Source organism: Capra hircus, chromosome 14 (genome assembly GCF_001704415.2).
Source record: "Capra hircus breed San Clemente chromosome 14, ASM170441v1, whole genome shotgun sequence".
Classification (NCBI taxonomy): domain Eukaryota; kingdom Metazoa; phylum Chordata; class Mammalia; order Artiodactyla; family Bovidae; genus Capra; species Capra hircus.
The window spans coordinates 91,156,004-91,169,404 of record NC_030821.1 but is presented as its reverse complement, the minus strand read 5'-3'; the positions used below and the strand labels follow the sequence as shown (position 1 = coordinate 91,169,404).

The 13,401-nt window shown below is 36.6% G+C and overlaps 1 protein-coding gene across 4 annotated transcripts in view; it reads right to left on the bottom strand.

The window, feature by feature from the left end:
- The window catches only part of FAM135A (family with sequence similarity 135 member A), a 152,792-nt gene that overhangs the window by 119,047 nt on the left and 20,344 nt on the right, over positions 1-13,401 (bottom strand). For all 4 annotated transcript variants that reach the window (XM_018058818.1, XM_018058817.1, XM_018058816.1 and 1 more), the window contains 2 exons: positions 12,702-12,791; positions 11,177-11,292 (listed from right to left, as the gene is read on the bottom strand). In XM_018058818.1, coding sequence (XP_017914307.1) covers positions 11,177-11,253 — 77 coding nt within the window. In that variant the 5' untranslated portion in view covers positions 11,254-11,292; positions 12,702-12,791. The remainder of the gene's footprint in view (positions 1-11,176; positions 11,293-12,701; positions 12,792-13,401) is intronic.

The window sequence follows — 13,401 nt, the reverse complement described above, 5'->3', positions numbered from 1 at the left end:
GGGTTTGAAACTTCAGTGGAGGAACTAAGATGCAAATGTGGTTAAGATAGCAAGAGAACCAGAATTCGAAGTGGAGCCTGAGATGTGCCTTAATTACTGCAATTTCATGATAAAATTTTAATGGAAGAGGAGTTGTTTCTTATGGATGAGCAGAGGCAGTGGTTTCTTGAGATGGAATCTATCAAAGATGCTGTGAAGACTGTTGAAATGACAATAAAAGATTTAGAATATTAAGCTTAGTTAATGAAGCAGGGATAGGGTTTGAAAGGATTAACTCCAATTCTGAAAGAGGTTCTATTGCAGATAAAATGGTATCAAACATTGCTAAATGCTACAGAGAAATGGTTGGTGAAAGGAAGTCAACCAATGGGGCACACTTCACTATCTTATTTTGTCATATTACCATGCCAACCTTGAGCTATCATCATCCTGATCAGTCAGCAGCCATCAACACTATGGCAAGACTAGCAGCCAAAAGATTACAACTCCCTGAAGGCTCACAGGATGGTTGGCAATTTTTAGCAATAAAGTATTTTTAAATTAAGGTACGTGCATTGTTTTTCTAGACACAATCCTATTGCACATTTAATTTTTTAGACTACAGTATAAACAACTTTTACATGCTCCAGGAAATAAAAAAATTCCTGGGAATGTGTTTATTGTGAAATTTGCTTTATTGTGATGATCTGGAACTGAACTCACAATATCGCCAAGGTATGCCTGTACTAAATAAAAACTTAACTATATTTGAAAGACGCTAGGGCAATAACTTAGCAGCAGCACCAGCAGTAGGGCAACAACACAATATTCTGAAAACTAATAAATAAGGAAATGAATAAAACATCTGCCGTGCCTTTCTTTCTACAGGATAAACTGTATTTCAAAGTAACCAAATACTTAATGAGGTAAAATTCATCACAGAATTTCAGCCAATAAGTGCATAAGAAATAACAGAATATCATCATTTTGTAAGCCTTAGTAATATAAAACAACGACTCTGGACAAAAGCTTTCAATAGGTACCACCAATTAAGTGATGTGGAACTCCATAATGGATGTATCAGGTTGACAACACCTTACTCAAATTTATGAAAAGAGACATTTTATGCCCTCAGGTGTAATGTAACAGGAAAAACACAGTATCACCTATGAACTGCTGCTGCTGCTGCTGCTAAGTCACTTCAGTCGTGTCCAACTCTGTGCGACCCCATAGACAGCAGCCCACCAGGCTCCGCCATCCCTGGGATTCTCCAGGCAAGAACACTGGAGTGGGTTGCCATTACCTTCTCCAGTGCACGAAAGTGAAAAGTGAAAGTGAAGTTGCTCAGTTGCGCCGACTCTTAGCGACCCCATGGGATTTTCCAGGCAAGAGGACTGGAGTGGGTTGCCATTGCCGTCTCTGCACCTATGAACGATTTTTCTCAAAAACTATTGGAATTTAATTAAGCCTAAACTGAGCAATTATAAATTAAAAAAAAAATTAAGAGACATTAACATTCAAATGCAACCTATAAATTTTGGTGGGATACTGAATCAAACATAAATTATAAAAATACATTTATAAGATGACTGAAGAAATGATAAGCCTGTTTTATTTGATACCAAGAAATTATTTTTAAAATTTCTTTAAGTGTGATAATGACTTTGCATATTTTCAAAAACAAAAGCCTTCCTGCATTAAGATATGGAAAAGGAAATAAGGAGGTAAAATAAAGAGGAAAAAACTTTGATAATTATTGGCTAGATGGTTGGTTTATATGTGTTTACTGTACTTTGATGTGTTTCAAAATTTTCCTTCAAGAAACAAAAGGTGGTCCTAGATTGGTATTTTCCAAGGGCCAGACATAAGAAAAGGAAAATCTCTCTCAAAGAATAAACCTGAAGATCTCTGCAGAAATCAGAACATGAAAAAAAGAGAGAGAGAAAGAGATGGGGAAAAAAATATAACAGGGAATATAAAAAGCACAAAATATAAGATAATGGATAGAAAAACAAACGTTATCAACAATAACATTAACTATAAATGGACTAAATGTTCCAGTTAAAGAATGCTCTAACGAATGAAAAAGGAAATACCACTGTATGTTGTTTACAACAGACAAAGCTAAAATACAAGGACAGAGAAAGTTTGAAAACAAAAGAATGATAAAAGGTACACTTTGCAAATGCTAACCAAAAGAAAACTGATGTTACAATATTAATATTAGAACAAAGTTAAGAGCAAAAGCATTATTAGGATATAAAAGTATTTTCATAAATGATGCGATAAGTCGTTTCAGTCAAGTCTGACTCTCTGCAATCCCATGCACTCCAACCAGGCTCCTCTGTCCATGGAATTCTCTAGGCAAGAATACTGGAGTGGGCTGCCATTTCTTTCGCCAATCATTTCCCTTCATAATGATAAAAGCTTCAATTCATCAAGTAAGAATTTTTAATTTGTAGGCATTTGTTCTCGAAACATGGGATATTTAAAATCCAAAAGTCTACCTTTAAACAGGAAAACTTAAAACTATTTTGAGTTTTCTGGTCACAATAATTTTAAATGTTTGTATTTGTCATCTTATTCTATAGTTTTTTATGTTGCTGATGTTTTCCATTCTTTTGATTTGCTATGTTAATGCTGGTTAGCCTGCTTACTTTTTTTCCCCAATAACCACATTTAACCTTTAATTTCACTAGAAAGCAATTAACTTTTTCAGAAACATTAGTATACAGGTATAAGATTTTATAGAAATACATTTTTTAAAATTGTGCTTTACATTTAGATAAGATGCTGAATTTAACAATTACTTTCCTACCATCCTTCTCCTTTTCCATTTTATTAATAACTCTGGACAGCCAATTCAATAATCTGTTCAAAATGAGCAAAATTTAAAGAACCCTAAGATTTAGCTTAATAAATGTATTATTTGACTTATTTTATCATTTTAATATGTTTCAAAGCCAATTCCCTATTACAACTTCCTTAAGAGTTCTAAATTTTTACTCCCTCTCCTGTTGTTCAGAACATATCACAAGTAATATATTCAAAAAGAGTAAATAAAGAGTATATTTTCTAAGATGCAGAATTTTCTTAGAATATCTTCCTACAGTTACTAAAGACGGAATACTGTGGTCACTGTATTTTTCCTGAAGGGGATATTGTGTTATTGTAGGATCATGAGTAATTTTAAGAAAAAAGTTTGAGTAGATTCATATTTCTTTTTAGGTAAAATCTTTTGAAACCGGATACCTAGAGAACTCTTTTAATTTTTGAAATGCAAACTTTTTACCACAATATGTTAACATTTAAAATTTATCCTTTAATATTGTCAAGAAAATAAAGGGCTCACTTGTTGTCTCAAAAAGTTTTTATTAAGATCAGGAAAGATTTATTCTTGTTTATTACTGAGCTGAATTCACTGGTTACCTGTTTGAGAACATCTTGTTGTTTGGTGGAACTCTCATAAAATCCATACAGATAGTCCCTGGGTTAAATAATATTTGATCCATAAATAAATTCATCTTTGTGTAAACTGTTTCATAATTTAATTATTTGCATTAATATGGAAACATTAAATTTGAATTTGTGAGTACACAAACTCATAAGTTTCATGTTTCTCCTCCCACAGGTGTTTGTTTGCATGGCATGAAAGTCATTTATGGTTTGATTTTCGTGTAGACATTTCTCATAATAAAAATTGTCCTTTAATGGAAAGATTTCCTTCTAGTTAATTGACAACATTAACATTACACTATTTTTCTGTTTTCCATATTTTTTTCACAGCTCACAATTTAATTTTTCTGTTTATTTATACTTCAAACACAGGTCAATCAAGGCCAGTACTGGCTAATTTTGGGGATCCCAATCACTATCAATTTCGTCATTATGATTCTTCAAAGAATGCAGACGTCCTGTTTCACACAGGCCACAAGTGGCAGACCTATACCATGGCATCACTTTTTAAAAATGAGATAGGACACAACAATGAGAGAAATCTAAAGATTTAGAAATAGTCTAACAACTGATGCAAACTGCTTTTGAGAAAACTAACTTTCTGACTATAGAGTGGCTGATTCATTAATATGAAAAACTGATTAACTTCTTATAGAATATTCTCAGTTCTTATACCTTACTGAAAAAACAGACAATTTTAGACACTTTCGAAGGCCTTGAAGAAAACTTGAGGTGGTTTCTTGTGAGTCCCAATCAGTACCACTTAATCAGAAGTCCCCAATTTTTGAAATTTACACAACATATACATGACATTATAGGCAAGGGATTATCTTTTCCAAGGTTGTAATCAATGTCAATAATCCAAAGAAATCAGCATGCAATTTTCTCTTTTGGCTGACAGTCATTTTAAAATCAAACTATAAATTTCTCATGAGTTTAACCACCTCAGAATCATAAATGGAAAGGATTTAAGATTTATTTAGTTCAGAGCATTTAAAGACTGTTGTATGGAATCTAGTTTCTAGGGTTCCACAAACCTTTCCTAAGAGGATTTCAGTTCCACTATCTTGCGATGTTACTACAATTTAAGAAAACAATTCTAAGTCCATATCCTTGTTCTTCTTTATTTCCAAATCATAATATATTACTCATCTTGCAGTAATATAGCTTATGACAAGGAAATGGTGTAGGACTGAATGGGAAAAGCAGTTGTAGCTACAGGTATGTAATTAAACTGGTTTATGAGAACCTATATACTAAAGAAAATAAAAAACAACAGTATTACTATCAACATTGTTTCAACTATCACACCCTAGTTTCCCTTACTTGCTTTATGCTGATTACAGACTATCCCCAAAACACCTGCAAACAAATTGATAACATCTCACTTGCTTTTCAAAAGACTGTTACAACATGTTAACACTTTGTCATGGTTCTCTTGCTAAATATTTGAGAATACCTAATGCTAGTCCCAGTTTGCCAAGTGGTGCTAGTGGTAAAGAATCTGCCTGCCAATGTAGGAGACGTAAGAGATGTGGGTTCGATCCCTGGGTTGGGGCGATCCCTTGGAGGAGGGTATGGTACCCTACTCCAGTATTCTTGCCTAGAGAATCCAATGCCGGAGAGCCTGGGGGACTACAGTTCATGGGGTCGCAAAGAGTCAGACATGACTATAGCAACTTAGCACTATGCATGCATGCAAGGCTAGTCCATTTGCCTCCTTCTGAAATGAATTAAACTCAACTCCATTCTAGAAGCCATTCACTAATTCTAAAGCTGTGTTCTTTAAACTGTGGTATGTACACAGGTGCATCTTTGTGACATGTTATCAATCTGCAGTGAAATAAAGTAAATCAACCCTATCACAGAGCACACAATTTTAGTTAGTCCTTTTTTTTTTCTTTAAGCAAGACTTTCTCATTGAAGAAAGCAGTGCATTAATTTACATTTTGGCAAAAGTATTTCACCTTTTCTTGAATTAGTAACAAACTGTGCAGATGAGTATGACAGATAGCAATATCCTAATGAATTCCAGAAAAAAAAATGTTCTAATAATTTTGCAGTGGTCTCCAAAGAGAGGAAATTTCCCCTCCAGTTTAATACCTAACTTTAGTTGTTATATCTTCAATTTAATCCCACTTTCATATCCTTTATGCTGCTGAGAGCAGATGTCCAGACAACAATCTTCCACGTGTATTTAAAAAGCAAAATTTCCTCCCCACTTTAAGCCCTTTTAAGAAATGAATTTTGAAAGAGTCATTTGGGAAGACCACCATCTTGAAATCATATACTGCTAGTAAATAAACTCAAAACAAGTTAATTATACTGAGCTCTCATAGCACTCATTTATAAGACATATATCCACATACCATTAAATAACATCAAATTTATAATCAATGCTTTAGAGTCTCATTTTGTTTTCAAGAGTTTACAATCTACTGTATTTTAAAAAAGAAAGAACAGATTAAAATGAAAATAAAGGCAGTTTTTCTTTATATTGTTAGTATCTTGACGATTTGTTTACCATTAAGGACACAATGACGTAATTACAGAAAAAAACAGACCTAATCAGATGTCACATGTTCTCTCTCTGTGCCTGCCTGGAGCTTCAGTTCAGTTCAGTTGCTCAGTTGTGTCTTGACTCTTTGCGACCCCATGAATCGCAGCACGCCAGGCCTACCTGTCCATCACCAACTCCCAGAGTTTACTCAAACTCATGTCCATTGAGCCGGTGACGCCATCCAGCCATCTCATCCTCTGTCGTCCCCTTCTCCTTCTGCCCACAATCCCTCCCAGCATCAGGGTCTTTTCCAGTGAGTCAACTCTTCACATGAGGTGGCCAAAGTATTGGGAATTTCAGCTTTAGCATCAGTCCTTCCAAAGAACACCCAGGACTGATCTCCTTTAGTATGGACTGGTTGGATCTCCTTGCAGTCCAAGGGACTCTCAAGAGTCTTCTCCAACACCACAGTTCAAAAGCATCAATTCTTCGGTGCTCAGCTTTCTTCACAGTCCAACTCTCACATCCATACAGGACTACTGGAAAAACCACAGCCTTGACTAGACAGACCTTTGTTGGCAAAGTAATAGCTCTGCTTTTTAATATGCTTTCTAGGTTGGTCATAAGTTTCCTTCCAAGTAGTAAGCGTCTTTTAATTTCATGGCTGCAATCACCATCTGTAGTGATTTTGGAGTCCAGAAAAATAAAGTCTGACACCATTTCCCCATCTATTTGCCATGAAGTGGCCATGATCTTTGTTTTCTGAATGTTGAGCTTTAAGCCAACTTTTTCACTCTCCTCTTTCACTTTCATCAAGAGGCTCTTTAGTTCCTCTTCACTTTCTGCCATAAGGGTGGTGTCATGTGCATATCTGAGGTTACTGATATTTCTCCCGGCAATCTTGATTCCATCTTGTGCTTCTTCCGGCCCAGCATTTCTCATGATGTACTCTGCATATAAGTTAAATAAGCAGGTGGCTAACTGCTTTCTTATCGTGTAACAACAGTGGCAAAATTAAACACTCAGCCCTAGGGATGTGCAGGACAGGTACTGTCACCAAACATGCACAAATAGTGTTTATTCACACTTCACTTCCATTTAGTTCCTGCTGGGCTATGTGACTCCAGTGCTATTCAGGTATTGATGTTATTTTTAAAACACTGAAGTAAAATACTCCACAGGACTGCAGGCAGATCTCATTTTATCACATTTCAGTTACTGCACCTTGTGGATCATGTGTTTTTTACGAATTGAAGTTTTGTGGTAACTCTGTGCTGAGCAGCCTATTGGTGCCATTTTCCCAACAGCATTTGCTCACTTTGTGTCTCTGTGCCACAGAAACTGTGGCAATTTTCACAAAATTTCACTTTCATTGCTATTATATTTGCTATGGTGATCTGTGATAGGTAGTCTTTGACGTGACTACTGCAAAAAGGTTATGCTTCACCGAAAGCTCAGATGATGGTTAGCATTTTCTAGCATTAAGGTACTTTTTACTTACAGTATGTACATTGTATTTTTAGACATAACAGACTACAATTTAGTATAAACATCACGTTTATATGCACTGAGCAACCACAAACTTCACGTGACTTCATTGTTATACCCACTTTCCTGCGGTGTTCAGAACTTGAACCTGCAGTATTTCTGAGGTCTGCCTCCATTTCATTACTTGAATTTTTAAGTTTCTTATCTCAGTCTCCTAAAAAGTCATTTCATATACAGAACATAAACTGGAAAAGACATATTTTATTTCCTAGCATTTAAATATAAATTTAGATAAATGTATCTGTTTATATACCAAAGCTGACAGTTACTTAACAGCAAACACAAGCTCCAAGTTAACTGACTTATATGGCAAAGGCAGTAAAGGCTCAATAAGAAGCATAAAGAAAAGATTTAAAAGGTAGAAACTAATTAAATCAGAATAGAAAAAAGACTAAATTATATCCTTGAAAACATTCTTAAAATAAACAAGTCAAGTAATATATCTAAAAACAATAAGCCTCTAATTTCTAGATTTTTCAAAGATCAGTAACTACATTCTTCAAGAGTCCTCAATGGATGTGGAAACTAGATTGCAGAATAACAGAAAATAAATGAAAGCAGCAATCATACATGCTATGCTTATGATGGCTGACAGTAAGATGGAAGAGCAATTCACTTAGACCATATTTCCCGTTCCATATCTTTAATTATGCACTGTCTCTACTTGGATCTTACCTCACACCAAACCTAACAAAATGAACCAACCTTAAATTCCACACTACGATGCCTTGTAACTTCATTATGTACATCAGTATCACTAATATTGTCCAAGTCAATGTGATGCAAAACTTCAGCATTATCATTTAAATTTTTTATTAAAAATTCCAAATTTGTAAAAAGTAGAGCAGTGAACTCAACCCCCACTGCCCATTTTCCACCAATGAAAATGATTTTGCCACCAATGAAAAAGATTTTGCCACATATGATTCATATGCAATTTTTTTCTTTGCTGAGCTATTTCAAAGTAATCCTCGACATCATTAAAGACATACCTCCACGTACATATTTTTTAATGTTTTTTCTGTCTCTGCAATATCCTCCACATGGAATCAGTCATTAAATCCTACTCTTAATAACCTCATAGCTCAGGTGGTAAAGAATCCGCCCGCAATGCAGAAGACCCCGGTTTGATTCCTGGGTCAGGAAGATCCACTGGAGAAGGGATAGGCTACCCACTCCAGTATTCTTGGCTTTCCCTGGTGGCTCAACTGGTAAAGAATCCACCTGCAAGGCAAGAGATCTGGGTTTGATCCCTGAGTTGGGAAGATCTCCTGGAGAAGGGAAAGGCTACCCACTCCAGTATTCTGGCCTGGAGAATTCTATGGACTGTGTAGTGACAAAGAGTCAGACACAACTGAGCAACTTTCACTTTCACTTAATAACCTCAAAAGGTCTCACAGAAATCAATAACAATCCCCAAAAAACATTAAAGTGTGTGGGAGACTGACTTTTAAAGGTCCTCAATTTTTTTTTCACCCATCCTCGCATCCATGCCTCTCACAGTAAGATTCTCAACAACAAGTGGGTTGGAGGTCCCCATCCCTTTGGGCTGGCCTGACCACTTGTTTTAGGCAGTATGCTGTGGCAGAGAAGACAGTGAGCTAGTGCCAAGCCTAGGTCTTTTTGTAAGGTTTCTCTGTCTCTCTGGACTCCTGCCTCCTCGGTGAGAACAACACTGCAGGATGACAGGTGACAGAGCAGAGCTGAGTGCACCCAGGTGAGTCCGTTCTATACCACACAGCTCCCTGCCAGCCGACTGCGAGTGAGCCCAGCCAACCCAGATTAGCACAACCATCCAGCTGGTCCACAGATCTGTGAACTGAAATAAATGTTTACCATTGTGATGCCACTGAGGCTTTGGGTTTTTTGTTAGCTGCATTACTGTGGTAACAAATAACTAATACAGAAATTGGTACTAATAAAAACAAAATACATGTCATTGACTTTGGGACCAAAATAGTAGTTACAGTTACAAAGGCAAGAAAAATAATGAGGAAACTATATGAGACTTAAAAAAACAGTGACCCATGTTTTGCAGTGATAAATTTTTGGTGACTATGCTTTCGAACAATAACTTAAAAGAAGTTAGACTGAATCTAAAAGAAACTTTTTGGCTTGAGCAAGTTAATTTTCTGGCAGAATGCTGAAAATGTCACTTGGTTGCTCTGAGTCAAGTACAGTAAGGTTCTGCAAGAAAGAGATGAGCTAAAGAAACACCTGGTCATTTTATAAGCTGAATCTAGAGAAAACAGAGAGGAATCAAAACTTCCTGGTTTGGAAAATAAAACTTCATACAAAGATCTAACCAAGGGTGTGGCTGTAAATCCCTTTCTTAAGATCTCCAAAAGAGCTAAGGGCAGTGTCTAAGTAGACATTTTCAGCCTGACGAAGGGCTTTCAGGAAGTTCAAATGCAGGATCCCACAGAATTCTGATCTCCACACAGTAGTGATTCATCTAGAGAGCAGTCATGTCTCACTAAACAACTGTGGGTATGGGTTTCAGAGCATGGAATCAACCATACCAGACACGCAGAATTCCCATCAAGTTTTATAGAGGTTTCACTGGCCAAAGAGCCCCCAGCCCAGCCCTGGGAAGGCTCTGTGTCAGTGCGGGTCCCTGCACCTTCTGCTTGCTCTCCTGGATGGCCCCTCTGCCAGGGGGGCAACCCAGGCTGTTCTGCTGATGGGTGAGAGACCATGTGGAGCAGAGCACAGCTGTTTTTGTTTTTTCAACAAGACGGCAAAGCCGAATAAACAATCAACAATAGGATTATTTCTTTCATCATCTCCCCAGTCATGGCCCCACCACTACCATCCCCAGCGTAGAGCCTTAGGTTTATGTCCTGAGATATTGTGAGCCCCTCTACCCTGTCCCTGGGCCTCTGTTTCTTCTGCCGGACCATCCATTCAGTATCATCATGCTCTCCATATGCCAGTAAGTACTAATTGTAATAATGGTGACCATGTCATCCGTTCTTGGAAACCACCAGTGGCTACCCCAATCCCTAGTATCAACTCTTCTCCAGACGACAAAAGCCCTTCACAAACATAACCTCTCCTCTGCTGTCTTTTCTTCTGCAGTTCTACCAGAAAACATCCAGCCTCTCAGGGCTCTAAAATAACATGCTCATTCTTGTTTCCAAGCCTGGATTCACAATGTTTTCTCCCACCGAGAGGGTCTTTCACCTTACCCTCTCCTTATCACTCTTATCCATGCTTTGGCCCTATCCCCCTGTCATGGGCCTTTCCTGATTTGCTAGCCCAGAAAGAGGTCTTTCGCTTCTGATTCCTAGAGCACTTTCTATATATACTTTTTAAAGAGTCATCATTTTGTATTCCTACTAAGCTATTTTGTGTATGTATATTGTGTGTGTATATTCCACTTTTTTGAAAGCCCACAAACTGTCATCTTTTAAAAAAGCAGAAATGAAATCTTTCTTATCAATTTTCAGTGAAGTCCTCACAATGCTCAGTACAAATTCATAAACATAAGTTAAATATATCCAGAATCTTCATTAAATCCATAGGAATAATACTCATTTATTTAGAAATAACATTTCACTAAGAAAATCCTTGAACATAGCTCACTGTTTTCTTTATATATGCTCAAACAAAAGTATGCACTTAAATTTAAATGAAAACTGTACAATTTATCTTATGCAAAATACATAATTTTCACATTAAAATACAAACCCTCTCTGAAATAAATCCACATTGTAGAACTTGTTTAGCTCCACGGAGAATTCTACCATTGCTTGAACTTCAGTCATTTTTAGTTTATACTCAGAAGACAAATCTGGTAACAGCACCTTGGTTAAAGTAGGGGAAAAAAAATCATGAGAAGCACAAAAAAATGCCAACTTACAAAATCACTAACATTAAACATATTTCAGAGTATGATACACAGGCAGGAAATAAATATGAAGACAATTCATTTAGTGCTCCTAACTTAGCATGATCTGACTGTACAGAACCAGAATCTATACATATGTACTCACTATACATATGTACTAAGGAAATACTAAACAGCACTACCCTAGAAGATCTGCCCTGTTTGAATGCTTTTCTAAGATTTCTCTTTGTGACAACTATGTGATAATAAATAATACAGCAAATTGTTAAAAGTAACTCTGGACTTTATCATAGGTAAACGGTAACTTTTTAAGAGAAAAATTAAGTTACCTAATTATTCTCTTCTAGTTCTACACTGCACTTCACATAAAGGCAACTCAGAGTCAAAAAAAGAATTGGCATTATTTAATTCCCATTTAAACTTATGAAGCTTTTTCTCTGTCAGGTGAAGTTCTTAAATGACTGCTCATTTTTTAATTAAAAACAATTTTCCCCTCATTACGAAAGTCTAAAGTGTTCATTTTCAAGAGGTCAAAAGAGAGAGACAAGCAAAAAAGAAAACATTTATAATTCTATCCATTGAAATACATACTTGGTATATATTCTTTATATGTGTGTGTATTTGTACAATTTCTATAAAAGTAGGATCAAATTATGTATACATTTAATTTAATCTGCTTATTTCATTTATTTTTACCAATATCTATGTTAATAAGTATTATACTGTGATATTATAATTTAAACAATCTCCTATTGTTAGGTTTCAATAGTTTCCATCTTCACACCATTTCAAAAAGCATCACTGCAATCATCCTTATCAATAATACATACTTTAAAAAGCAATTTGATGTAGTAAGAAAGTGTTGAAAGACAGTTCTGAGAGTCCTTATGTTTCTGCACGTCTTGCAAGCAGAGACACTGACTGCCTTTATTTCAGACTATTTTTCAAGGACACATGTTTAGCAGAGCATCAGGAATCAGGGACAGTGTCTCATATTGGAGTTAAGGGCAAATCTTTTTACTGTCCCGTGTGATAAAGTCTCCTCTGAGGCATAAATCAGCAGGCTCACTGTCCCTCACGAAAGATTCAGGTACCTCAGCTCAGGCGTCCTCTCATGTAACATAAACTACTCTTATGCAGGCTGCCTCGTACTCCAGCCACTGCTACTGCCCCGCATACAAACTGTCCTTTTCTCTGACCCAGGAGGAGTCTTGAGTCTTTCTGTGGTGCTTGGGAAGGCTAACTTGTTATTTGCAGGTGGGATAATATTGACCCTTCGCATTTCTTAAAACAGTTCTTCATCGAAATCTAGCAAATATTTTGATCTATTATGAATTAAATGCAAAAGAAATGCCATAGTCTTACCTCTGCTGATCAAAACTTCATTTTAATATCATTAAATAACCAATGCTGCACTTCCAGTTAGTGATTCTTGCTAAAATAATAGTGTTCCCCCTATGAGAAAGAAAAAATAACATCTCAAACAAAATAGGAGGCATGCAAATGTCCATTTTAAGGAAACCTATGCTTTCTTAGTTACTTAGTACTTTCAATTTATCCAAAAGATCCATATCCTCCATAAGGCTGAGGAATAAGGGTTAGAGATTTGTTTTCATTCAGTTTCACACATCAATAGTAACTATTATCTTTGTTATGATTCACTTGTGTACACTTCAAAGTACAATAATAAATAGAGGAGTATTTTCTTAGTTCAGTGGTTCAGAAACAATCCTCATGAATACCCAAAACAGTATAAGCTTTTCACTTTTTTAAGAATTTTCTGTTTATTTATTATTTTTGGCTGTGCTGGGTCTTTGCTGCTGTGCGTAGGTTTTCTCTAGTTGCGGGAAGTGAGAGCTACTCTCTAGTTGCGGTGCACGGGCTTCTCACTGCGGTGGCTTCTCTCACTGTGGAGCACAGGCTCTAGGCATGTGGGCTCAGCAGTTTCCACACATGGCTTAGCTGCCCCACAGCATGTGGAACCTTCCTGGACCAGGAACCGAGCCTGTGTCCCCTGCACTGGCGGGTGGATTCCCAACCACTGGAACCACCACGGAAGTCCTAA